Source organism: Dendropsophus ebraccatus, chromosome 11, assembly GCF_027789765.1.
Source record: "Dendropsophus ebraccatus isolate aDenEbr1 chromosome 11, aDenEbr1.pat, whole genome shotgun sequence".
NCBI classification, from domain to species: domain Eukaryota; kingdom Metazoa; phylum Chordata; class Amphibia; order Anura; family Hylidae; genus Dendropsophus; species Dendropsophus ebraccatus.
The window spans coordinates 101,147,905-101,175,448 of NC_091464.1; the positions used below are offsets into that span (position 1 = coordinate 101,147,905).

At 53.0% G+C, this 27,544-nt stretch overlaps 1 protein-coding gene across 3 annotated transcripts in view; it reads right to left on the reverse strand.

Annotated features, from left to right (window-relative positions):
• Positions 1–584: 584 nt before the first annotated feature.
• PKNOX1 (PBX/knotted 1 homeobox 1) overlaps positions 585–27,544 on the reverse strand; it is a 36,857-nt gene continuing 9,897 nt past the window's right edge. Inside the window, exons 3-11 of one of the 3 annotated variants that reach the window (XM_069945313.1) lie at positions 27,221–27,336; positions 25,287–25,458; positions 22,738–22,902; positions 18,349–18,412; positions 18,134–18,231; positions 4,962–5,090; positions 3,904–3,980; positions 2,263–2,432; positions 585–1,287 (exon numbers count right to left, since the gene is read on the reverse strand). In XM_069945313.1, the coding sequence (XP_069801414.1) occupies positions 1,076–1,287; positions 2,263–2,432; positions 3,904–3,980; positions 4,962–5,090; positions 18,134–18,231; positions 18,349–18,412; positions 22,738–22,902; positions 25,287–25,458; positions 27,221–27,336 (1,203 nt within the window). In that variant the 3' untranslated portion in view covers positions 585–1,075. Of the gene's footprint in view, positions 1,288–2,262; positions 2,433–3,903; positions 3,981–4,961; positions 5,091–18,133; positions 18,235–18,321; positions 18,413–22,737; positions 22,903–25,286; positions 25,459–27,220; positions 27,337–27,544 lie in introns of all 3 variants that reach the window. The other 2 variants (XM_069945312.1, XM_069945311.1) reach the window with 2 other exon arrangements.

Below are 27,544 nucleotides of genomic sequence, written 5' to 3' on the forward strand. Positions count from 1 at the left end.
GCTGTTATCTGCCTCCTGTTGCCGGGGGTTTTGAGGAATATGAGTTGAGAGTATATGCCAGACTTTTGTTCTGCTATAGGAACCGGTTCCAGAAAGGGCAACTCGATCAGCTCAAGAATTGACCTTTCATTGTACACGGTTTGTCTGAAAGAAGAAGAGATTATGTGAGAAATCTTTCTGGAGGTAGAGGACTGAGGGCTAAGCAGTATCCACTGTTCATAATGTTGTGGCGCCACAAGTTCTTTCCTCTCCCAAGAAGGTAAGAATAGGGAGAGAGCCCTCCTACAGAAGGGTTGACGTCCGACTTCCTTCCTTTTTCAGTTTTGTCCTCTGAAGGGGCCACCTCTTTGGTTTTGCTTTCCTCTATGAGGAGATCTGTTCTGTCTCCTCTGAAAGCACTTGAGGTAAAGATTTACCCTTTCAGTCCGATAGGGCCTCTAATTATGAGTCTTCCTCTGACCCAAAGACACGTCAGGAGACGGAGGAGGACAGCACCAAAGGAAGCATGCTGCTTGGATCAGTGGCAACAAACGGAACACGCTGGGCAAGGAAACCCCCATCATCAGAGAAGACTTAGTCACCAGAGAGTTTTCCAAGGTTTATTCTTTCACAACTCTACAAAAATACAGTTCTATTTAGGGAGTAAAATCGTCATTTCATGAACTTGCTCTCAGTCAGGAGGTTGAGGAGACGCCTCTCCCTAGCGAGGAAGATGCCGCCATCCATCTCACAAATCCTCCAGCTGGGAGTGTGAAATGTCAGTACCAGGAGTGTTACACGCTACATGCTGCACAACCCTTATTGTTCCAATCCCACTGGACTGTCCACAGTCTATAAATACCAGTCATGACCACTCTGTTCCACATCCTGGTAGCCAGAAGGCCATTTGGCACAGGGGACGGAGTCGTTCGGCAGTGAAATCCTTGGAAGCGACAGGTTTTCTTTTTTAAGGTGCAAATATTTTGTCGCAAGTGAAGATAAAATTATTTGGGTGAAACTTGCCCTGTGCGTCATGGTCACCGCACTGTGTGCATGGCACTGACAATACAACGGGTGTGCGACTATTGTGTCCTTCTCATTGGAGTCCTCCACCGCTCAATACTAGACCCCTCAGCTCCCCCGCACTCAGTCCTGTCTCTGAGTCCTCCTGGTCTGTGTCCAGAGAATCATCATCGCTCTGTCCTCCCAGCATAACTTGCTGCACAGCCAAAGTGGCTCCATCTGATGTCAACGACTGCAGGCTGTCTGCTCCTAGGCCACCCGGAGCTGAAAGGGTCACAACATCACCTAATGGTAGATCCAAGAGGGATAGATCAGGTGAGAGGAAGAAAGATGGGCTTTATATTATTTATACAAAATCACATTATCACACAATCTATGAAACCTCATATACAGCACCACATTACCATCACACACAATATGAGCCACGTATGAAGGGCGGAGGAGGAGAGAGGCCACGTATGAAGGGTGGAGGAGAAAAGAGGCCACGTATGAAGGGCGGAAGAGGAGAGGGGCCACGTATGAAGGGCGGAGGAGGAGAGAGGCCACGTATGAAGGGCGGAGGAGGAGAGAGGCCACGTATGAAGGGTGGAGGAGGAGAGAGGCCACGTATGAAGGGTGGAGGAGGAGAGAGGCCACGTATGAAGGGTGGAGGAGGGGAGAGGGTGGAGGAGAAAAGAGGCCACGTATGAAGGGTGGAGGAGGGGAGAGGCTATGAAGGGTGGAGGAGGGGAGAGGCCACGTATGAAGGGCGGAGGAGGAGAGAGGCCACGTATGAAGGGCGGAGGAGAAGAGAGGCCACGTATGAAGGGCGGAGGAGAAGAGAGGCCACGTATGAAGGGCGGAGGAGGAGAGAGGCCACGTATGAAGGGCGGGGGAGGAGAGAGGCCACGTATGAAGGGCGGAGGAGGAGAGAGGCCACGTATGAAGGGAGGAGGAGAGAGGCCACGTATGAAGGGTGGAGGAGGAGAGAGGCCACGTATGAAGGGTGGAGGAGGGGAGAGGCAACGTATGAAGGGTGGAGGAAGGAAGAGACGCCATGTATGAAGGGTGGAGGAGGGGAGAGAGGCCATGTATGAAGGGTGGAGGAGGAAAGAGAGGCCATGTATGAAGGGTGGAGGAGGAAAGAGAGGCCATGTATGAAGGGTGGAGGAGGAAAGAGAGGCCATGTATGAAGGGTGGAGGAGGAAAGAGAGGCCATGTATGAAGGGTGGAGGAGGGGAGAGGGCATGTATCAAGGAAAGAGAAGAGAGGTGGTCTCACCATCAGATACGGCCATGTCTCCTCCCTGCTGTGGTGTGCCCCCGGCAATAGAGTCAGGCCAGAACCTCTGCACAGGACGGCTCTGCCCGCTCTTCTTCTTGGCTTTCGGGGTATCAGTTGTGCTTGAATCCAACATTGGCTGAAGGATTCTGCGTCTGGCATTGATAAACCTACAAAAACATAGAAAATGTATGAGAAGAGGGGGCTGGACACACCATGGGGCAGGGTCTGACCCCTGGAGATGCCTGAGCCTAGAGGGCAGGAAACACCATGGGGCAGGGTCTGACCCCTGGAGATGCCTGAGCCTAGAGGGAAGGACACACCATGGGGCAGGGTCTGACCCCTGGAGATGCCTGAGCCTAGAGGGCTGGACACACCATGGGGCAGGGTCTGACCCCTGGAGATGCCTGAGCCTAGAGGGAAGGACACACCATGGGGCAGGAGCTGAGGAGTCTTTGTGGCTCCACCTACATAACAGATTCTTGTTGCTGTCTGTAAATAGGAACATTCCTATTCCATCTTAACTGTTAATGGACCTGCACAGATAAGGTCATGTGACCCTTCATCTGCAGGTCCTTAAAGGGGTACTCCAGCAAAAAGCTTTTTCCCAGTAATTGAAACACATTACAAGGTTATATAATTTTGTAACATACTTCAATCACCTATCTCCCCCCTCCCCTATCTTTTCCCCCTCAACCCTCCACCAGGAAGGGAAGTAAACTCATTCTTACCTAATGACTGGTGACCCCAGGCTTTTCTGTGGCAGCCATTTTGTGACAATGACATCAAGAGGGAGGCGGGTCTCATCACTGTTAGGCCAGCCTCCCTTTGCCAGATGACTCAGGTTGCTCAGCTCTGATTGGCTGAACAAGCTGTAAGTCATCTAACAGTTCTACAGAGTCAGTTAAACATCACAGGAGACGAAGTGCATCATGGGAAAGCCCAAACCAGGAAGTAAAGAGAAAATCAAGACACCAACTGGAGCTTCAGGGACCTGCAAATAGCGGGAAATTCAAATGGAGACAGACTCCGGAGGGATGGTAAGTGGGAAAACTATGTTTATGATTGATTGTTTTTTTTATCAGCGCGGGAGTACCCCTTTAAGCCAGGAAGCAGAACATAGAGGAGTGTGCCTCTAAACACACACAGCATTGGTCCCTAACCTGTGGCTTTCCCACTAAACTCCCAGCATGCCCACACAGAGGTTTGGAGAAGACACATGGATCAAACAAGATCAAATGGAAGTTTACACAATGGTGAGTAGGGCATGATGGGAGCTGTAGTTCTGCAACAGCTGGAAAGCCCCGGGTAAAAAACACTTGTCTAGAGGCTGGAGATGGCCTTACCGATCCCGAAAATAGAGGCCAATATTCCCGGGTGCAGGGGGCAGCTGCGTTCTCGCTCAGTCTCTGGTCTATAGACCTATCTGCAGGAGTCCCAGGGAATGGGGTGGCCATGCACGCTGACCCCTGACCCTGTGATCACTAGGGGTCCTAGCGGTAGGCCCCACCCATCAGACAATTGTCTCTGATCCTATGGAAGGAGGGAGACCTCTTCTCTCCAGATGAGCAGCCTAGCCCCCGCAGAGCTTTGCTCTGTATATGACACTGAGGATAAGGCGGGGGTCCGGGGGGCACTCACCAGTTGTTGACCTGCAGGAGGGTGAGGTTGGTCTGGGCTGCGATCTGTTTCTTCTCGTCCTCGGTTGGGTACGGATGCTGCAGGAGAGGTGAGAGGTGCGATCACACACTGTGAGGTACAGGGGGCTTCTGTCAGGTTCAGGGACAGGGTACAGGGGGCTTCTGTGGGTCACACTGACCGCCCTACCTGACAAATACCAATTACAGGAAGGAGGATCCGTGTCTTCTGGAGCCAAAACATGTTACCTCCATAGTGTACAGAGCTACAGCAACATCACAGAGAGAAGGGGAGGTCACAAGGGGTATGTCATGTACCTAACGGAAAGGTCTGTGCCCACCACTAAGCCCCCGGGCACATGTCTGACCGTCAGGTCTGTGCCCACCACTAAGCCCCCGGGCACATGTCTGACCGTCGGGTCTGTGCCCACCACTAAGCCCCCGGGCACATGTCTGACCGTGGGGTCTGTGCCCACCACTAAGCCCCCGGGCACATGTCTGATGGTCGGGTCTGTGCCCACTACTAAGCCCCCGGGCACATGTCTGATGGTCGGGTCTGTGCCCACTACTAAGCCCCCGGGCACATGTCTGACGGTCGGGTCTGTGCCCACCACTAAGCCCCCGGGCACATGTCTGACCGTCGGGTCTGTGCCCACCACTAAGCCCCCGGGCACATGTCTGACGGTCGGGTCTGTGCCCACCACTAAGCCCCCCGGCACATGTCTGACGGTCGGGTCTGTGCCCACCACTAAGCCCCCGGGCACATGTCTGACGGTCGGGTCTGTGCCCACCACTAAGCCCCCGGGCACATGTCTGACGGTCGGGTCTGTGCCCACCACTAAGCCCCCGGGCACATGTCTGACGGTCGGGTCTGTGCCCACCACTAAGCCCCCGGGCACATGTCTGGTGGTCGGGTCTGTGCCCACCACTAAGCCCCCGGGCACATGTCTGACGGTCGGGTCTGTGCCCACCACTAAGCCCCCGGGCACATGTCTGACAGTCGGGTCTGATGTCACCCTATGGCGTAGTGAGCTCAGTGTGACATGACAGATGGACACTCACCCCGATGTGCTGGAAGAGCCAGGACCTCATGACGTTGGTGGCCTGTTTGGGGAGGACACCACGCTTGTTCTTTCCAGACCCATCGTCCGTGTGTAAGAGGCCGAGATCCTGACTAAGCTGCAGTTGGAGCTGGAGAGGAAGATAAGGGTTTAAGGTGATACCATCACACCCCCTCCCCCTACTCTGTGCAGTTCTCCGCACCATCCACAAGCTTAGACGCTGCACATTGTCACATTCTATAGATACCTGTAGAACACTCACCCTTTTCTTCTTTCTCCTCCAAAATCTTCATTTATTGGGTGGACAGTGTCACCTAGGCGGGGCGTCATGGCATTTAGGCCCCCTCTCCTATATGGACAGTGTCACCTAGGCGGGGCTTCATGGCATTTAGGCCCCCTCTCCTATATGGACAGTGTCACCTAGGCGGGGCTTCACGGCAGTTGGGCTCTATCTCCTAGGTGGGTAGAGTGCTCAACTGCCGTAAAGCCCCGCCTAGGTGACACTGTCCATATAGGAGAGGGGGCCTAAATGCCATGACGCCCCGCCAAGGTGACACTGTCCATATAGGAGAGGGGGCCTAAATGCCATGAAGTCCCGCCTAGGTGACACTGTCCATATAGGAGAGGGGGCCTAAATGCCATGAAGCCCCGCCTAGGTGACACTGTCCATATAGAAGAGGGGGCCTAAATGCCATGAAGCCCCGCCTAGGTGACACTGTCCATATAGAAGAGGGGGCCTAAATGCCATGAAGTCCCGCCTAGGTGACACTGTCCATATAGAAGAGGGGGCCTAAATGCCATGACGCCCCGCCAAGGTGACACTGTCCATATAGAAGAGGGGGCCTAAATGCCATGAAGCCCCGCCTAGGTGACACTGTCCATATAGAAGAGGGGGCCTAAATGCCATGAAGTCCCGCCTAGGTGACACTGTCCATATAGAAGAGGGGGCCTAAATGCCATGAAGCCCCGCCTAGGTGACACTGTCCATATAGAAGAGGGGGCCTAAATGCCATGAAGCCCCGCCTAGGTGACACTGTCCATATAGAAGAGGGGGCCTAAATGCCATGAAGCCCCGCCTAGGTGACACTGTCCATATAGAAGAGGGGGCCTAAATGCCATGAAGCCCCGCCTAGGTGACACTGTCCATATAGAAGAGGGGGCCTAAATGCCATGAAGCCCCGCCTAGGTGACACTGTCCATATAGAAGAGGGGGCCTAAATGCCATGAAGTCCCGCCTAGGTGACACTGTCCATATAGAAGAGGGGGCCTAAATGCCATGAAGCCCCGCCTAGGTGACACTGTCCATATAGAAGAGGGGGCCTAAATGCCATGAAGTCCAGCCTAGGTGACACTGTCCATATAGAAGAGGGGGCCTAAATGCCATGAAGCCCCGCCTAGGTGACACTGTCCATATAGGAGAGGGGGCCTAAATGCCATAAAGCCCCGCCTAGGTGACACTGTCCATATAGAAAAGGGGGCCCACCTGCTGCGAAGCCCCGCCTAGATGACACTATCCACTAATAAAATGAAGCGATTTTAGAGCAGAAAGAAGGCACAGACAAGTGTTATACAGGTATATATCACATGTGCAGCACCTAAGCTTGTGGATAGTGCAGAGAACCACACATTGAGTAACGGGGGTGACAATATCACTTTTAAGAGCAACCACATGTGGGGGCAGATAGTGGAGGAGGGGGATAACCAGGGTAGGGTGGAGAGTGTCTGTAGAGTAATAGAAGTGACTGCTCAGGTTTGGATGTTTGGTGGAGGGATCCCGGATCTATGGGTCAGTGCGGACTATAGGCGTCAGTGTATGAGCCGCATACACACCAGGCGGCCCGCCCTTCCCCTTTCCTGAAGTCTTAGACCCTGCCTCAGAGTCAGCGAAGCCTGGGCCGCTGTAAGGCCTCCTTCACATGGCTGTAGAACACAACCGCCCACATTTACTAACACAATCAGGCTTTTTGATAAATCTCTTACACTTTTTTTGGTGCAAAGTTTACACCATCTATTACTTGGTTTGACGTCCTCCAGAATTTACAGCCGGGGCAGCTTAGTATCCATGTCAGTTAGGTCAGAGAGTATGAGGGACAGGGAGGGAAGAGTAGTAAGGGGTAGGTGTAGGGAGAGTACAGGGGCAGCTTAGTGTCCATGTCAGTTAGGTCAGAAAGTATGAGGGACAGGGAGAGAAGGGTAGTAAGGGGTAGGTGTAGGGAGAGAACAGGGGCAGCTTAGTGTCCATGTCAGTTAGGTCAGAGAGTATGAGGGACAGGGAGAGAAGGGTAGTAAGGGGTAGGTGTAGGGAGAGAACAGGGGCAGCTTAGTGTCCATGTCAGTTAGGTCAGAGAGTATGAGGGACAGGGAGGGAAGGGTAGTAAGGGGTAGGTGTAGGGAGAGTACAGGGGCAGCCTAGTGTCTGTGTCAGTTAGGTCAGAGAGTATGAGGGACAGGGAGGGAAGGGTAGTAAGGGGTAGGTGTAGGGAGAGTACAGGGGCAGCTTAGTGTCCATGTCAGTTAGGTCAGAGAGTATGAGAGACAGTGAGGGAAGGGAAGTTAGGGGTAGGTGTAGGGAGAGTACAGGGGCAGCTTAGTGTCCATGTCAGTTAGGTCAGAGAGTATGAGAGACAGTGAGGGAAGGGTAGTAAGGGGCAGGTGTAGGGAGAGTACAGGGGCAGCTTAGTGTCCATGTCAGTTAGGTCAGAGAGTATGAGGGACAGGGAGGGAAGGGTAGTAAGGGGTAGGTGTAGGGAGAGTACAGGGGCAGCTTAGTGTCCATGTCAGAGAGTATGAGGGACAGGGAGGGAAGGGTAGTAAGGGGTAGGTGTAGGGAGAGTACAGGGGCAGCCGAGTGTCCATGTCAGTTAGGTCAGTGAGTATGAGGGACAGGGAGGGAAGGGTAGTAAGGGGTAGGTGTAGGGAGAGTACAGGGGCAGCTTAGTGTCCATGTCAGAGAGTATGAGGGACAGGAAGAGAAGGGTAGTAAGGGGTAGGTGTAGGGAGAGTACAGGGGCAGCCTAGTGTCTGTGTCAGTTAGGTCAGAGAGTATGAGGGACAGGGAGAGAAGGGTAGTAAGGGGTAGGTGTAGGGAGAGTACAGGGGCAGCTTAGTGTCCATGTCAGTTAGGTCAGAGAGTATGAGGGACAGGGAGAGAAGGGTAGTAAGGGGTAGGTGTAGGGAGAGTACAGGGGCAGCTTAGTGTCCATGTCAGTTAGGTCAGAAAGTATGAGAGACAGTGAGGGAAGGGAAGTTAGGGGTAGGTGTAGGGAGAGTACAGGGGCAGCTTAGTGTCCATGTCAGTTAGGTCAGAGAGTATGAGGGACAGGGAGAGAAGGGTAGTAAGGGGTAGGTGTAGGGAGAGTACAGGGGCAGCTTAGTGTCCATGTCAGGTCAGAGAGTATGAGGGACAGGGAGGGAAGGGTAGTAAGGGGTAGGTGTAGGGAGAGTACAGGGGCAGCTTAGTGTCCATGTCAGTTAGGTCAGAGAGTATGAGAGACAGTGAGGGAAGGGAAGTTAGGGGTAGGTGTAGGGAGAGTACAGGGGCAGCTTAGTGTCCATGTCAGTTAGGTCAGAGAGTATAAGGGACAGGGAGAGAAGGGTAGTAAGGGGTAGGTGTAGGGAGAGTACAGGGGCAGCTTAGTGTCCATGTCAGTTAGGTCAGAGAGTATGAGGGACAGGGAGAGAAGGGTAGTAAGGGGTAGGTGTAGGGAGAGTACAGGGGCAGCTTAGTGTCCATGTCAGTTAGGTCAGAGAGTATGAGGGACAGGGAGGGAAGGGTAGTAAGGGGTAGGTGTAGGGAGAGTACAGGGGCAGCTTAGTGTCCATGTCAGTAAGGTCAGAGAGTATGAGAGACAGGGAGGGAAGGGAAGTTAGGGGTAGGTGTAGGGAGAGAACAGGGGCAGCTTAGTGTCCGTGTCAGTTAGGTCAGAGAGTATGAGGGACAGGGAAAGAAGGGTAGTAAGGGGTAGGTGTAGGGAGAGTACAGGGGCAGCTTAGTGTCCATGTCAGTTAGGTCAGAGAGTATGAGAGACAGTGAGGGAAGTTAGGGGTAGGTGTAGGGAGAGTACAGGGGCAGCTTAGTGTCCATGTCAGTTAGGTCAGAGAGTATGAGGGACAGGGAAAGAAGGGTAGTAAGGGGTAGGTGTAGGGAGAGTACAGGGGCAGCTTAGTGTCCATGTCAGTTAGGTCAGAGAGTATGAGGGACAGGGAGACAAGGGTAGTAAGGGGTAGGTGTAGGGAGAGTACAGGGGCAGCTTAGTGTCCATGTCAGTTAGGTCAGAGAGTATGAGGGACAGGGAGAGAAGGGTAGTAAGGGGTAGGTGTAGGGAGAGTACAGGGGCAGCTTAGTGTCCATGTCAGTTAGGTCAGAGAGTATGAGGGACAGGGAGGGAAGGGTAGTAAGGGGTAGGTGTAGGGAGAGTACAGGGGCAGCCTAGTGTCTGTGTCAGTTAGGTCAGAGAGTATGAGGGACAGGGAGGGAAGGGTAGTAAGGGGTAGGTGTAGGGAGAGTACAGGGGCAGCTTAGTGTCCATGTCAGTTAGGTCAGAGAGTATGAGGGACAGGGAGGGAAGGGTAGTAAGGGGTAGGTGTAGGGAGAGTACAGGGGCAGCTTAGTGTCCATGTCAGTTAGGTCAGAGAGTATGAGGGACAGGGAGGGAAGGGTAGTAAGGGGTAGGTGTAGGGAGAGAACAGGGGCAGCTTAGTGTCCATGTCAGTTAGGTCAGAGAGTATGAGGGACAGGGAGAGAAGGGTAGTAAGGGGTAGGTGTAGGGAGAGTACAGGGGCAGCTTAGTGTCCATGTCAGTTAGGTCAGAGAGTATGAGGGACAGGGAGGGAAGGGTAGTAAGGGGTAGGTGTAGGGAGAGTACAGGGGCAGCTTAGTGTCCATGTCAGTTAGGTCAGAGAGTATGAGGGACAGGGAGGGAAGGGTAGTAAGGGGAGTAAGGGGTACGTGTAGGGAGAGTACAGGGGCAGCCTAGTGTCCATGTCAGTTAGGTCAGAGAGTATGAGGGACAGGGAGGGAAGGGTAGTAAGAAGTAGGTGTAGGGAGAGTACAGGGGCAGCTTAGTGTCCATGTCAGTTAGGTCAGAGAGTATGAGGGACAGGGAGGGAAGGGTAGAAAGGGGTAGGTGTAGGGAGTGTACAGGGGCAGCTTAGTGTCCATGTCAGAGAGTATGAGGGACAGGGAGGGAAGGGTAGTAAGGGGTGGGTGTAGGGAGAGTACAGGGGCAGCTTAGTGTCCATGTCAGTTAGGTCAGAGAGTATGAGGGACAGGGAGGAGAGGGTAGTAAGGGGTAGGTGTAGGGAGAGAACAGGGGCAGCTTAGTGTCCATGTCAGTTAGGTCAGAGAGTATGAGGGACAGGGAGGGAAGGGTAGTAAGGGGTAGGTGTAGGGAGAGTACAGGGGCAGCTTAGTGTCCATGTCAGTTAGGTCAGAGAGTATGAGGGACAGGGAGGGAAGGGAAGTTAGGGGTAGGTGTAGGGAGAGTACAGGGGCAGCTTAGTGTCCATGTCAGTTAGGTCAGAGAGTATGAGGGACAGGGAGGGAAGAGTAGTAAGGGGTAGGTGTAGGGAGAGTACAGAGACAGCTTAGTGTCCATGTCAGTTAGGTCAGAAAGTATGAGAGACAGTGAGGGAAGGGAAGTTAGGGGTAGGTGTAGGGAGAGTACAGGGGCAGCTTAGTGTCCATGTCAGTTAGGTCAGAGAGTATGAGGGACAGGGAGGGAAGGGAAGTTAGGGGTAGGTGTAGGGAGAGTACAGGGGCAGCTTAGTGTCCGTGTCAGTTAGGTCAGAGAGTATGAGGGACAGGGAGAGAAGGGTAGTAAGGGGTAGGTGTAGGGAGAGTACAGGGGCAGCCTAGTGTCCATGTCAGTTAGGTCAGTGAGTATGAGGGACAGGAAGGGAAGGGTAGTAAGGGGTAGGTGTAGGGAACGTACAGGGGCAGCTTAGTGTCCATGTCAGAGAGTATGAGGGACAGGGAGGGAAGGGTAGTAAGAGGTAGGTGTAGGGAGAGTACAGGGGCAGCTTAGTGTCCATGTCAGAGAGTATGAGGGACAGGGAGGGAAGGGTAGTAAGGGGTAGGTGTAGGGAGAGAACAGGGGCAGCTTAGTGTCCATGTCAGTTAGGTCAGAGAGTATGAGGGACAGGGAGGGAAGGGTAGTAAGGGGTAGGTGTAGGGAGAGTACAGGGGCAGCCTAGTGTCTGTGTCAGTTAGGTCAGAGAGTATGAGGGACAGGGAGAGAAGGGTAGTAAGGGGTAGGTGTAGGGAGAGTACAGGGGCAGCTTAGTGTCCATGTCAGTTAGGTCAGAGAGTATGAGGGACAGGGAGGGAAGGGTAGTAAGGGGTAGGTGTAGGGAGAGTACAGGGGCAGCTTAGTGTCCATGTCAGTTAGGTCAGAGAGTATGAGGGACAGGGAGGGAAGGGTAGTAAGGGGTAGGTGTAGGGAGAGTACAGGGGCAGCCTAGTGTCCATGTCAGAGAGTATGAGGACAGGGAGGGAAGGGTAGTAAGGGGTAGGTGTAGGGAGAGTACAGGGGCAGCTTAGTGTCCATGTCAGAGAGTATGAGGGACAGGGAGAGAAGGGTAGTAAGGGGTAGGTGTAGGGAGAGTACAGAGACAGCTTAGTGTCCATGTCAGTTAGGTCAGAAAGTATGAGAGACAGTGAGGGAAGGGAAGTTAGGGGTAGGTGTAGGGAGAGTACAGGGGCAGCTTAGTGTCCATGTCAGTTAGGTCAGAGAGTATGAGGGACAGGGAGGGAAGGGAAGTTAGGGGTAGGTGTAGGGAGAGTACAGGGGCAGCTTAGTGTCCGTGTCAGTTAGGTCAGAGAGTATGAGGGACAGGGAGAGAAGGGTAGTAAGGGGTAGGTGTAGGGAGAGTACAGGGGCAGCTTAGTGTCCACGTCAGTTAGGTCAGAGAGTATGAGGGACAGGGAGGGAAGGGTAGTAAGGGGTAGGTGTAGGGAGAGTACAGGGGCAGCTTAGTGTCCATGTCAGTTAGGTCAGAGAGTATGAGGGACAGGGAGGGGAGGGTAGTAAGGGGTAGGTGTAGGGAGAGAACAGGGGCAGCTTAGTGTCCATGTCAGTTAGGTCAGAGAGTATGAGGGACAGGGAGGGAAGGGTAGTAAGGGGTAGGTGTAGGGAGAGTACAGGGGCAGCTTAGTGTCCATGTCAGTTAGGTCAGAGAGTATGAGGGACAGGGAGGGAAGGGAAGTTAGGGGTAGGTGTAGGGAGAGTACAGGGGCAGCTTAGTGTCTATGTCAGTTAGGTCAGAGAGTATGAGGGACAGGGAGGGAAGAGTAGTAAGGGGTAGGTGTAGGGAGAGTACAGGGGCAGCTTAGTGTCCATGTCAGTTAGGTCAGAAAGTATGAGAGACAGTGAGGGAAGGGAAGTTAGGGGTAGGTGTGGGGAGAGTACAGGGGCAGCTTAGTATCCATGTCAGTTAGGTCAGAGAGTATGAGGGACAGGGAGGGAAGGGTAGTAAGGGGTAGGTGTAGGGAGAGTACAGGGGCAGCTTAGTGTCCATGTCAGTTAGGTCAGAGAGTATGAGGGACAGGGAGAGAAGGGTAGTAAGGGGTAGGTGTAGGGAGAGTACAGGGGCAGCTTAGTGTCCATGTCAGTTAGGTCAGTGAGTATGAGGGACAGGGAGGGAAGGGTAGTAAGGGGTAGGTGTAGGGAGAGTACAGGGGCAGCTTAGTGTCCATGTCAGAGAGTATGAGGGACAGGGAGGGAAGGGTAGTAAGGGGTAGGTGTAGGGAGAGTACAGGGGCAGCCTAGTGTCCATGTCAGTTAGGTCAGTGAGTATGAGGGACAGGAAGGGAAGGGTAGTAAGGGGTAGGTGTAGGGAACGTACAGGGGCAGCTTAGTGTCCATGTCAGAGAGTATGAGGGACAGGGAGAGAAGGGTAGTAAGAGGTAGGTGTAGGGAGAGTACAGGGGCAGCTTAGTGTCCATGTCAGAGAGTATGAGGGACAGGGAGGGAAGGGTAGTAAGGGGTAGGTGTAGGGAGAGAACAGGGGCAGCTTAGTGTCCATGTCAGTTAGGTCAGAGAGTATGAGGGACAGGGAGGGAAGGGTAGTAAGGGGTAGGTGTAGGGAGAGTACAGGGGCAGCCTAGTGTCTGTGTCAGTTAGGTCAGAGAGTATGAGGGACCGGGAGAGAAGGGTAGTAAGGGGTAGGTGTAGGGAGAGTTCAGGGGCAGCTTAGTGTCCATGTCAGTTAGGTCAGAGAGTATGAGGGACAGGAAGAGAAGGGTAGTAAGGGGTAGGTGTAGGGAGAGTACAGGGGCAGCTTAGTGTCCATGTCAGTTAGGTCAGAAAGTATGAGAGACAGTGAGGGAAGGGAAGTTAGGGGTAGGTGTAGGGAGAGTACAGGGGCAGCTTAGTGTCCATGTCAGTTAGGTCACAGAGTATGAGGGACAGGGAGAGAAGTGTAGTAAGGGGTAGGTGTAGGGAGAGTACAGGGGCAGCTTAGTGTCCATGTCAGTTAGGTCAGAGAGTATGAGGGACAGGGAGGGAAGGAAGGGTAGTAAGGGGTAGGTGTAGGGAGAGTACAGGGGCAGCTTAGTGTCCATGTCAATTAGGTCAGAGAGTATGAGAGACAGTGAGGGAAGGGAAGTTAGGGGTAGGTGTAGGGAGAGTACAGGGGCAGCTTAGTGTCCATGTCAGTTAGGTCAGAGAGTATGAGGGACAGGGAGGGAAGGGTAGTAAGGGGTAGGTGTAGGGAGAGTACAGGGGCAGCTTAGTGTCCATGTCAGTTAGGTCAGAGAGTATGAGGGACAGGGAGGGAAGGGTAGTAAGGGGTAGGTGTAGGGAGAGTACAGGGGCAGCTTAGTGTCCATGTCAGTAAGGTCAGAGAGTATGAGAGACAGGGAGGGAAGGGAAGTTAGGGGTAGGTGTAGGGAGAGTACAGGGGCAGCTTAGTGTCCGTGTCAGTTAGGTCAGAGAGTATGAGGGACAGGGAAAGAAGGGTAGTAAGGGCTAGGTGTAGGGAGAGTACAGGGGCAGCTTAGTGTCTATGTCAGTTAGGTCAGAGAGTATGAGGGACAGGGAGGGAAGGGTAGTAAGGGGTAGGTGTAGGGAGAGTACAGGGGCAGCTTAGTGTCCATGTCAGTTAGGTCAGAGAGTATGAGGGACAGGGAGGGAAGGGAAGTAAGGGGTAGGTGTAGGGAGAGTACAGGGGCAGCTTAGTGTCCATGTCATTAGGTCAGGAGAGTATGAGGGACAGGGAGGGAAGGGTAGTAAGGGGTAGGTGTAGGGAGAGTACAGGGGCAGCCTAGTGTCTGTGTCAGTTAGGTCAGAGAGTATGAGGGACAGGGAGGGAAGGGTAGTAAGGGGTAGGTGTAGGGAGAGTACAGGGGCAGCTTAGTGTCCATGTCAGTTAGGTCAGAGAGTATGAGGGACAGGGAGGGAAGGGTAGTAAGGGGTAGGTGTAGGGAGAGTACAGGGGCAGCTTAGTGTCCATGTCAGTTAGGTCAGAGAGTATGAGGGACAGGGAGGGAAGGGTAGTAAGGGGTAGGTGTAGGGAGAGAAAAGGGGCAGCTTAGTGTCCATGTCAGTTAGGTCAGAGAGTATGAGGGACAGGGAGGGAAGGGAAGTTAGTGGTCGGTGTAGGAGAGGACAGGGGCAGCTTAGTGTCCATGTCAGTTAGGTCAGAGAGTATGAGGGACAGGGAGGGAAGGGTAGTAAGGGGTAGGTGTAGGGAGAGTACAGGGGCAGCTTAGTGTCCATGTCAGTTAGGTCAGAGAGTATGAGGGACAGGGAGGGAAGGGTAGTAAGGGGTAGGTGTAGGGAGAGTACAGGGGCAGCTTAGTGTCCTGTCAGTAGGTCAGAGAGTATGAGGGACAGGGAGGAGAAGGGTAGTAAGGGGTAGGTGTAGGGAGAGTACAGGGCAGCTTAGTGTCCATGTCAGTTAGGTCAGAGAGTATGAGGGACAGGGAGAGAAGGGTAGTAAGGGGTAGGTGTAGGGAGAGTACAGGGGCAGCTTAGTGTCCATGTCAGTTAGGTCAGAGAGTATGAGGGACAGGGAGGGAAGGGTAGTAAGGGGTAGGTGTAGGGAGAGTACAGGGGCAGCTTAGTGTCCATGTCAGTTAGGTCAGAGAGTATGAGGACAGGGAGGGAAGGGTAAGTAAGGGGTAGGTGTAGGGAGAGTACAGGGGCAGCTTAGTGTCCATGTCAGTTAGGTCAGAGAGTATGAGGGACAGGGAGGGAAGGGTAGTAAGGGGTAGGTGTAGGGAAGAGTACAGGGGCAGCTTAGTGTCCATGTCAGTTAGGTCAGAGAGTATGAGGGACAGGGAGGGAAGGGTAGTAAGGGGTAGGTGTAGGGAGAGAACAGGGGCAGCTTAGTGTCCATGTCAGTTAGGTCAGAGAGTATGAGGGACAGGGAGTGAAGGGTAGTAAGGGGTAGGTGTAGGGAGAGTACAGGGGCAGCTTAGTGTCCATGTCAGTAAGGTCAGAGAGTATGAGAGACAGTAAGGGAAGGGAAGTTAGGGGTAGGTGTAGGGAGAGTACAGGGGCAGCTTAGTGTCCATGTCAGTTAGGTCAGAGAGTATGAGGGACAGGGAAAGAAGGGTAGTAAGGGGTAGGTGTAGGGAGAGTACAGGGGCAGCTTAGTGTCCATGTCAGTTAGGTCAGAGAGTATGAGGGACAGGGAGAGAAGGGTAGTAAGGGGTAGGTGTAGGGAGAGAACAGGGGCAGCTTAGTGTCCATGTCAGTTAGGTCAGAGAGTATGAGGGACAGGGAGGGAAGGGTAGTAAGGGGTAGGTGTAGGGAGAGAACAGGGGCAGCTTAGTGTCCATGTCAGTTAGGTCAGAGAGTATGAGGGACAGGGAGAGAAGGGTAGTAAGGGGTAGGTGTAGGGAGAGTACAGGGGCAGCTTAGTGTCCATGTCAGTTAGGTCAGAGAGTATGAGGGACAGGGAGGGAAGGGTAGTAAGGGGTAGGTGTAGGGAGAGTACAGGGGCAGCTTAGTGTCCATGTCAGTTAGGTCAGAGAGTATGAGGGACAGGGAGGGAAGGGTAGTAAGGGGTAGGTGTAGGGAGAGAACAGGGGCAGCTTAGTGTCCATGTCAGTTAGCTCAGAGAGTATGAGGGACAGGGAGAGAAGGGTAGTAAGGGGTAGGTGTAGGGAGAGTACAGGGGCAGCTTAGTGTCCATGTCAGTTAGGTCAGAGAGTATGAGGGACAGGGAGGGAAGGGTAGTAAGGGGTAGGTGTAGGGAGAGTACAGGGGCAGCTTAGTGTCCATGTCAGTTAGGTCAGAGAGTATGAGGGACAGGGAGGGAAGGGTAGTAAGGGGTAGGTGTAGGGAGAGTACAGGGGCAGCTTAGTGTCCATGTCAGTTAGGTCAGAGAGTATGAGGGACAGGGAGGGATGGGTAGTAAGGGGTAGGAGTAGGGAGAGTACAGGGGCAGCCTAGTGTCCATGTCAGTTAGGTCAGAGAGTATGAGGGACAGGGAGGGAAGGGTAGTAAGGGGTAGGTGTAGGGAGAGTACAGGGGCAGCTTAGTGTCCATGTCAGTTAGGTCAGAGAGTATGAGGGACAGGGAGGGAAGGGTAGAAAGGGGTAGGTGTAGGGAGTGTACAGGGGCAGCTTAGTGTCCATGTCAGAGAGTATGAGGGACAGGGAGGGAAGGGTAGTAAGGGGTAGGTGTAGGGAGAGTACAGGGGCAGCTTAGTGTCCATGTCAGTTAGGTCAGAGAGTATGAGGGACAGGGAGGGAAGGGTAGTAAGGGGTAGGTGTAGGGAGAGTACAGGGGCAGCTTAGTGTCCATGTCAGTTAGGTCAGAGAGTATGAGGGACAGGGAGGGAAGGGTAGAAAGGGGTAGGTGTAGGGAGAGTACAGGGGCAGCTTAGTGTCTATGTCAGTTAGGTCAGAGAGTATGAGGGACAGGCAGGGAAGGGTAGTAAGGGGTAGGTGTAGGGAGAGTACAGGGGCAGCCTAGTGTCTGTGTCAGTTAGGTCAGAGAGTATGAGGGACAGGGAGGGAAGGGTAGTAAGGGGTAGGTGTAGGGAGAGTACAGGGGCAGCTTAGTGTCCATGTCAGTTAGGTCAGAGAGTATGAGGGACAGGGAGGGAAGGGTAGTAAGGGGTAGGTGTAGGGAGAGTACAGGGGCAGCTTAGTGTCCATGTCAGTTAGGTCAGAGAGTATGAGGGACAGGGATTTAAGTGAAGTAAGGGGGTAAGGTGTAGGGAGTGTACAGGGGCAGCTTAGTGTCCATGTCAGTTAGGTCAGAGAGTATGAGGGACAGGGAGGGAAGGGTAGTAAGGGGTAGGTGTAGGGAGAGTACAGGGGCAGCTTAGTGTCCATGTCAGTTAGGTCAGAGAGTATGAGGGACAGGGAGGGAAGGGTAGTAAGGGGTAGGTGTAGGGAGTGTACAGGGGCAGCTTAGTGTCCATGTCAGTTAGGTCAGAGAGTATGAGGGACAGGGAGGGAAGGGAAGTTAGGGGTAGGTGTAGGGAGTGTACAGGGGCAGCTTAGTCTCCATGTCAGTTAGGTCAGAGAGTATGAGGGACAGGGAGGGAAGGGTAGTAAGGGGTAGGTGTAGGGAGAGTACAGGGGCAGCTTAGTGTCCATGTCAGTTAGGTCAGAGAGTATGAGGGACAGGGAGGGAAGGGTAGTAAGGGGTAGGTGTAGGGAGTGTACAGGGGCAGCTTAGTGTCCATGTCAGTTAGGTCAGAGAGTATGAGGGACAGGGAGGGAAGGGAAGTTAGGGGTAGGTGTAGGGAGTGTACAGGGGCAGCTTAGTCTCCATGTCAGTTAGGTCAGAGAGTATGAGGGACAGGGAGGGAAGGGTAGTAAGGGGTAGGTGTAGGGAGAGTACAGGGGCAGCTTAGTGTCCATGTCAGTTAGGTCAGAGAGTATGAGGGACAGCGAGGGAAGGGTAGTAAGGGGTAGGTGTAGGGAGTGTACAGGGGCAGCTTAGTGTCCATGTCAGTTAGGTCAGAGAGTATGAGGGACAGGGAAAGAAGGGTAGTAAGGGGTAGGTGTAGGGAGTGTAGTGTTTGGGAGTTTCTCTGTGACTCTCTGGTCATCCTATTCTGCAATGATTGGACAAAATGCAGCTGCTATAGGCAAGATTAGGTTTATAATCTAGAAAGCAGATAGCAAAGGGGCAGATATCAGAGGTATGGGGGATAATGGGGGTGGGGCAGATAACAGGTGGTCTGTGTGTCTGATTTTTACCCCACCTGTGAGTTCTGGATTCGGATGGTACCAGGAGACAGGGCTTGAGCTACAACCTGACCCTGCGGGGTGACTACAGTCACAGGCTGGTAGACAGTGCCACCTGCTGGAGAGACACATTAATGACATGGTAAGAAAATAACAGGGAGTAACAGAACGCGAGGTGGAGATGAGAGGGATCTGTACGCGGTACCTGACACAGTGGCCACTGCTACATTACCCTGCTGGAGAGCCGAGGCCGGAACTACGATTCCCTGAGGGCTGAGGGCGCCGCTGATCCCGCTCTGTAATAACCAACACATAGGGGGCAGTGAGGCTGGTGAGTAGGGGGTTATATACAGTCATACCTGTACGGGGGGAGTAGGGGTTATACACAGTCATACCTGTACGGGGGAGGGGGGGGGGGTTATATACAGTCATACCTGTACGGGGGGGAGTAGGGGTTATACACAGTCATACCTGTACGGGGGGGGGGGGGGGGGTTATATACAGTCATACCTGTACGGGGGGAGTAGGGGTTATACACAGTCATACCTGTACGGGGGGGAGTAGGGGTTATACACAGTTATACCTGTACGGGGGGGAGTAGGGGTTATATACAGTCATACCTGTACGGGGGGGAGTAGGGGTTATATACAGTCATACCTGTACGGGGGGAGTAGGGGTTATACACAGTCATACCTGTACGGGGGGGAGTAGGGGTTATACACAGTCATACCTGTACGGGGGGGAGTAGGGGGTTATACACAGTCATACCTGTACAGGGGGAGTAGGGGGTTATACACAGTCATACCTGTACGGGGGAGTAGGGGGTTATACACAGTCATACCTGTACGGGGGGAGTAGGGGTTATACACAGTCATACCTGTACGGGGGGGAGTAGGGGGTTATACACAGTCATACCTGTACGGGGGAGGGGGGGGGGGTTATATACAGTCTTACCTGTACGGGGGGGAGTAGGGGTTATACACAGTCATACCTGTACGGGGGGGAGTAGGGGTTATACACAGTCATACCTGTACGGGGGGGAGTAGGGGTTATACACAGTCATACCTGTAAGGGGGGGAGTAGGGGTTATACACAGTCATACCTGTACGGGGGGGAGTAGGGGTTATATACAGTCATACCTGTACGGGGGGGAGTAGGGGTTATATACAGTCATACCTGTACGGGGGGGAGTAGGGGTTATATACAGTCATACCTGTACGGGGGAGTAGGGGTTATACACAGTCTTACCTGTACGGGGGGAGTAGGGGTTATACACAGTCATACCTGTACGGGGGGGAGTAGGGGTTATATACAGTCATACCTGTACGGGGGAGTAGGGGTTATACACAGTCTTACCTGTACGGGGGGAGTAGGGGTTATACACAGTCATACCTGTACGGGGGGGAGTAGGGGTTATACACAGTCATACCTGTACGGGGGGGAGTAGGGGTTATACACAGTCATACCTGTACGGGGGGGAGTAGGGGTTATATACAGTCATACCTGTACGGGGGGGAGTAGGGGGTTATACACAGTCATACCTGTACGGGGGAGGGGGGGGGGGGTTATATACAGTCTTACCTGTACGGGGGGGAGTAGGGGTTATACACAGTCATACCTGTACGGGGGGGAGTAGGGGTTATACACAGTCATACCTGTACGGGGGGGAGTAGGGGTTATACACAGTCAAACCTGTACGGGGGGGAGTAGGGGTTATACACAGTCATACCTGTACGGGGGGGAGTAGGGGTTATATACAGTCATACCTGTACGGGGGGGAGTAGGGGTTATATACAGTCATACCTGTACGGGGGGGAGTAGGGGTTATACACAGTCATACCTGTACGGGGGAGTAGGGGTTATACACAGTCTTACCTGTACGGGGGGAGTAGGGGTTATACACAGTCATACCTGTACGGGGGGGAGTAGGGGTTATACACAGTCATACCTGTACGGGGGGGAGTAGGGGGTTATACACAGTCATACCTGTACGGGGGGAGTAGGGGTTATACACAGTCATACCTGTACGGGGGGGAGTAGGGGTTATACACAGTCATACCTGTACGGGGGGAGTAGGGGTTATACACAGTCATACCTGTACGGGGGGGAGTAGGGGTTATACACAGTCATACCTGTACGGGGGGGAGTAGGGGTTATATACAGTCATACCTGTACGGGGGGAGTAGGGGTTATACACAGTCATACCTGTAGGGGGAGGGGGGGGGGTTATATACAGTCTTACCTGTACGGGGGGGAGTAGGGGTTATACACAGTCATACCTGTACGGGGGGATTAGGGGTTATACACAGTCATACCTGTACGGGGGGGGGGGGGGGGGGGTTAAACACAGTCATACCTGTACGGGGGGGAGTAGAGGTTATACACAGTCATACCTGTACGGGGGGATTAGGGGTTATACACAGTCATACCTGTACGGGGGGATTAGGGGTTATACACAGTCATACCTGTACGGGGGGGGAGTAGGGGGTTATATACACAGTCATACCTGTACGGGGGGGAGTAGGGGGTTATACACAGTCATACCTGTACAGGGGGGAGTAGGGGGTTATACACAGTCATACCTGTACAGGGGGGAGTAGGGGGTTATACACAGTCATACCTGTACGGGGGGGGAGTAGGGGTTATACGCAGTCATACCTGTACAGGGGGAGTAGGGGTTATACACAGTCATACCTGTACGGGGGGGAGTAGGGGTTATACACAGTCATACCTGTACGGGGGAGGGGGGGGGGTTATACACAGTCATACCTGTACGGGGGGGAGTAGGGGTTATACACAGTCATACCTGTACAGGGGGGAGTAGGGGTTATACACAGTCATACCTGTACGGGGGGGAGTAGGGGGTTATACACAGTCATACCTGTACGGGGGGGAGTAGGGGTTATACACAGTCATACCTGTACGGGGGGGAGTAGGGGTTATACACAGTCTTACCTGTACGGGGGGGAGTAGGGGTTATACACAGTCATACCTGTACGGGGGAGGGGGGGGTTATACACAGTCTTACCTGTACGGGGGAGTAGGGGTTATACACAGTCATACCTGTACGGGGGAGGGGGGGGGGGTTATATACAGTCATACCTGTACGGGGGGGAGTAGGGGGTTATATACAGTCATACCTGTACGGGGGGGAGTAGGGGTTATACACAGTCATACCTGTACGGGGGAGTAGGGGTTATACACAGTCATACCTGTACGGGGGGAGTAGGGGTTATACACAGTCAAACCTGTACGGGGGGGAGTAGGGGTTATACACAGTCTTACCTGTACGGGGGGAGTAGGGGTTATACACAGTCTTACCTGTACGGGGGGGAGTAGGGGTTATACACAGTCTTACCTGTACAGGGGGAGTAGGGGTTATACACACTCTTACCTGTACGGGGGGAGTAGGGGTTATACACAGTCTTACCTGTACAGGGGGAGTAGGGGTTATACACAGTCTTACCTGTACGGGGGAGGGGGGGGGTTATACACCGTCTTACCTGTACGGGGGAGGGGGGGGGGTTATACACAGTCTTACCTGTACAGGGGGGAGTAGGGGTTATACACAGTCATACCTGTACGGGGGGGAGTAGGGGGTTATACACAGTCATACCTGTACGGGGGGGAGTAGGGGGTTATACACAGTCATACCTGTACGGGGGAGGGGGGGGGTTATATACAGTCATACCTGTACGGGGGGGAGTAGGGGTTATACACAGTCATACCTGTACGGGGGGGAGTAGGGGTTATATACAGTCATACCTGTACGGAGGGGGGGGGGGGGGGGTTATACACAGTCTTACCTGTACGGGGGAGGGGGGGGTTATACACAGTCTTACCTGTACGGGGGAGGGGGGGGGGTTATACACAGTCTTACCTGTACGGGGGAGGGGGGGTTATACACAGTCTTACCTGTACGGGGGAGGGGGGGGGGGTTATACACCGTCTTACCTGTATGGGGGAGTAGGGGGTTATACACAGTCTTACCTGTACGGGGGAGTAGGGGGTTATACACAGTCTTACCTGTACGGGGGAGTAGGGGTTATACACAGTCATACCTGTACGGGGGGGAGTAGGGGGTTATACACAGTCATACCTGTACGGGGGGGGAGTAGGGGGTTATACACAGTCATACCTGTACGGGGGGGAGTAGGGGGTTATACACAGTCTTACCTGTACGGGGGAGGGGGGGGGTTATACACAGTCTTACCTGTACGGGGGAGGGGGGGGTTATACACAGTCTTACCTGTACGGGGGAGGGGGGGTTATACACAGTCTTACCTGTACGGGGGAGGGGGGGGGGGGTTATACACCGTCTTACCTGTATGGGGGAGTAGGGGTTATACACAGTCTTACCTGTACGGGGGAGTAGGGGTTATACACAGTCTTACCTGTACGGGGGGGAGTAGGGGTTATACACAGTCTTACCTGTACGGGGGAGGGGGGGGGTTATACACAGTCATACCTGTACGGGGGGGGGGGGGGTGGGTTATACACAGTCTTACCTGTACGGGGGAGGGGGGGGGGGTTATACACAGTCTTACCTGTACGGGGGAGGGGGGGTTATACACAGTCTTACCTGTACGGGGGAGGGGGGGGGGGTTATACACCGTCTTACCTGTATGGGGGAGTAGGGACCCCCCGGGTCCCCGCTCAGCAAGGTCTCACTGTTCATCTTGGTCTTCAGGCAGGAGATGTAGCGGCTGCAGAAGTCCTTACACAGCTCATTCACCTTCTCCAGCTCCAGCAGGTGGATCCTCAGCACCTGAATGGCCTTCACCATCTACACAAAGGACAATGAGACCCTAGGTTATATCCAACAGTGTAATGCATGGAGATATATTACAGGAGGAAGAAGGGAAAGGAGGACATGATGGAAACCTTTATATATATTACAGGAGGAAGAAGGGAAAGGAGGACATGATGGAAACCTTTATATATATTACAGGAGGAAGAAGGGAAAGGGAGGACATGATGGAAACCTTTATATATGTTACAGGAGGAAGAAGGGAAAGGGGGGACATGATGGAAACCTTTATATATATTACAGGAGGAAGAAGGGAAAGGGAGGACATGATGGAAACCTTTATATATGTTACAGGAGGAAGAAGGGAAAGGAGGACATGATGGAAACCTTTATATATATTACAGGAGGAAGAAGGGAAAGGAGGGGACATGATGGAAACCTTTATATATGTTACAGGAGGAAGAAGGGAAAGGGAGGACATGATGGAAACCTTTATATATGTTACAGGAGGAAGAAGGGAAAGGGGGGACATGATGGAAACCTTTATATATGTTACAGGAGGAAGAAGGGAAGGAGGGGACATGATGGAAACCTTTATATATGTTACAGGGGGAAGAAGGGAAAGGAGGGGACATGATGGAAACCTTTATATATGTTACAGGAGGAAGAAGGGAAAGGGAGGACATGATGGAAACCTTTATATATGTTACAGGGGGAAGAAGGGAAAGGGAGGACATGATGGAAACCTTTATATATATTACAGGAGGAAGAAGGGAAAGGGAGGACATGATGGAAACCTTTATATATGTTACAGGAGGAAGAAGGGAAAGGGGGGACATGATGGAAACCTTTATATATGTTACAGGAGGAAGAAGGGAAAGGAGGGGACATGATGGAAACCTTTATATATGTTACAGGGGGAAGAAGGGAAAGGAGGGGACATGATGGAAACCTTTATATATGTTACAGGAGGAAGAAGGGAAAGGGAGGACATGATGGAAACCTTTATATATGTTACAGGGGGAAGAAGGGAAAGGGAGGACATGATGGAAACCTTTATATATGTTACAGGAGGAAGAAGGGAAGGGGGGGACATGATGGAAACCTTTATATATGTTACAGGAGGAAGAAGGGAAAGGGGGGACATGATGGAAACCTTTATATATGTTACAGGTGAAAGAAGGGAAGGGGGGGGGGACATGATGGAAACCTTTATATATGTTACAGGAGGAAGAAGGGAAAGGGGGGACATGATGGAAACCTTTATATATGTTACAGGAGGAAGAAGGGAAAGGTGGGAACATGATGGAAACCTTTATATATGTTACAGGAGGAAGAAGGGAAAGGGGGACATGATGGAAACCTTTATATATGTTACAGGAGGAAGAAGGGAAAGGGGGACATGATGGAAACCTTTATATATGTTACAGGAGGAAGAAGGGAAAGGGAGGACATGATGGAAACCTCTATATATGTTACAGGAGGAAGAAGGGAAAGGGAGGACATGATGGAAACCTTTATATATGTTATAGGAGGAAGAAGGGAAAGGGAGGACATGATGGAAACCTTTATATATGTTACAGGAGGAAGAAGGGAAAGGAGAGACATGATGGAAACCTTTATATATGTTACAGGAGGAAGAAGGGAAAGGGAGGACATGATGGAAACCTTTATATATGTTACAGGAGGAAGAAGGGAAAGGGAGGACATGATGGAAACCTTTATATATGTTACAGGAGGAAGAAGGGAAAGGGAGGACATGATGGAAACCTTTATATATGTTACAGGAGGAAGAAGGGAAAGGAAACATGATGGAAACCTTTATATATGTTACAGGAGGAAGAAGGGAAAGGTGGGAACATGATGGAAACCTTTATATATGTTACAGGAGGAAGAAGGGAAAGGAGGGAACATGATGGAAACCTTTATATATGTTACAGGAGGAAGAAGGGAAAGGGGGATATAGTGGAAACCTTTATATATGTTACAGGAGGAAGAAGGGAAAGGGGGACATGATGGAAACCTTTATATATATATATGTTACAGGAGGGAAGAAGGGAAAGGGGGATATAGTGGAAACCTTTATATATGTCAGGAGCCCAGGAATACAGGACACAGAGAGAAGTTACTGGGGGAAAGATCAGAAGCAACGTGATAAAATGTTACTTCACTGAAAGAGTAGTAGATGCTTGGAGGAAACTTCCAGCAGGGGTGGTTGGTAAATCTATAAGAAGTGAAGGTCACCTATATGATTTCCTTCCTAAGTAGCTCAGGATAGATAGAAGGGCGGAGTAGGTGGAGCAGGTGGTCTCTATGTTTCTAGGTGGCGGGGTGACACCTCTTCTATGTGACTAGTAAGTGCTCCGTGCCTATTGGCTGACCAGCAGGGGGCACTGTTGTGGTAGGACATGGGTACTCACCAAGCTGTCCGTCTCGGGGTCCTCTGAGAAGAAGTCTTTGCCCTCCTTGTGCTGTCGCCTCACAAAGGTCTCGATGTCCAGGTCAAAGCTGGCGGAGGTGGTGGTCTCCGAGCCCTGGGTGCAGCCCTCACACTTCTCAAAGAGCAGGGCGAGGAGAGGGAAGAGGGGGTGTCTGGGGGGAAGGAAGAGAGGGCGTCTATAGGTGACCCCTCCCCTACACATGATACGTATACAGTGCCCCGCCCCCACTGCATCCTGCCCTGTCTATAGGTGACCCCTCCCCTACACATGATACATATACAGTGCCCCGCCCCCACTGCATCCTGCCCTGTCTATAGGTGACCCCTCCCCTACACATGATACATATACAGTGCCCCGCCCCCACTGCATCCTGCCCTGTCTATAGGTGACCCCTCCCCTACACATGATACATATACAGTGCCCCGCCCCCACTGCATCCTGCCCTGTCTATAGGTGACCCCTCCCCTACACATGATACATATACAGTGCCCCGCCCCCACTGCATCCTGCCCTGTCTATAGGTGACCCCTCCCCTACACATGATACATATACAGTGCCCCGCCCCCACTGCATCCTGCCCTGTCTATAGGTGACCCCTCCCCTACACATGATACATATACAGTGCCCCGCCCCCACTGCATCCTGCCCTGTCTATAGGTGACCCCTCCCCTACACATGATACATATACAGTGCCCCGCCCCCACTGCATCCTGCCCTGTCTATAGGTGACCCCTCCCCTACACATGATACATATACAGTGCCCCGCCCCCACTGCATCCTGCCCTGTCTATAGGTGACCCCCTCCCCTACACATGATACATATACAGTGCCCCGCCCCCACTGCATCCTGCCCTGTCTATAGGTGACCCCTCCCCTACACATGATACATATACAGTGCCCCGCCCCCACTGCATCCTGCCCTGTCTATAGGTGACCCCTCCCCTACACATGATACATATACAGTGCCCCGCCCCCACTGCATCCTGCCCTGTCTATAGGTGACCCCTCCCCTACACATGATACATATACAGTGCCCCGCCCCCACTGCATCCCTGCCCTGTCTATAGGTGACCCCTCCCCTACACATGATACATATACAGTGCCCCGCCCCCACTGCATCCTGCCCTGTCTATAGGTGACCCCTCCCCTACACATGATACATATACAGTGCCCCGCCCCCACTGCATCCTGCCCTGTCTATAGGTGACCCCTCCCCTACACATGATACATATACAGTGCCCCGCCCCCACTGCATCCTGCCCTGTCTATAGGTGACCCCTCCCCTACACATGATACATATACAGTGCCCCGCCCCCACTGCATCCTGCCCTGTCTATAGGTGACCCCTCCCCTACACATGATACATATACAGTGCCCCGCCCCCACTGCATCCTGCCCTGTCTATAGGTGACCCCTCCCCTACACATGATACATATACAGTGCCCCGCCCCCACTGCATCCTGCCCTGTCTATAGGTGACCCCTCCCCTACACATTATATATACAGTGCCCCGCCCCCACTGCATCCTGCCCTGTCTATAGGTGACCCCTCCCCTACACATTATATATACAGTGCCCCGCCCCAACTGCATCCTGCCCTGTCTATAGGTGACTCCTCCCCTACACATGATACATATACAGTGCCCCGCCCCCACTGCAACCTGCCCTGTCTATAGGTGACCCCGCCCCTACCCATGATAAATATACAGCGCCCCGCCCCCACTGCATCCTGCCCTGTCTATAGGTGACCCCTCCCCTACACATTATATATACAGTGCCCCGCCCCCACTGCATCCTGCCCTGTCTATAGGTGACTCCTCCCCTACACATGATACATATACAGTGCCCCGCCCCCACTGCATCCTGCCCTGTCTATAGGTGACCCCTCCCTCCCTTACCCCGCCCCCTCAGTACCTATATATGGCCTGTTTGTCTGTTTCCATGGGGCTGTCCGCTGCTGCTGCTGCCGGGCTCTGGGTGGACACCTCCCCGCTCACCGCATCCTGCTCCGTCTTGAACTGAGTGACAACCTGTATCCGAGGAGAAGCGGAAGGGGGCAGTGAGAAGGGGGGACCTAAAGGGTTACACCACCCCAACAGAGCATCTCCCCCAGAGGCATGCAGAGCATCCCCCCCCACCCGAGGCCTGTAGAGAATCCCCCCCCCAGAGGCCTGTAGAGAATCCCCCCCCCCCCCCGAGGCATGCAGAGCATCCCCCCCCGCGGCCTGCAGAGAATCC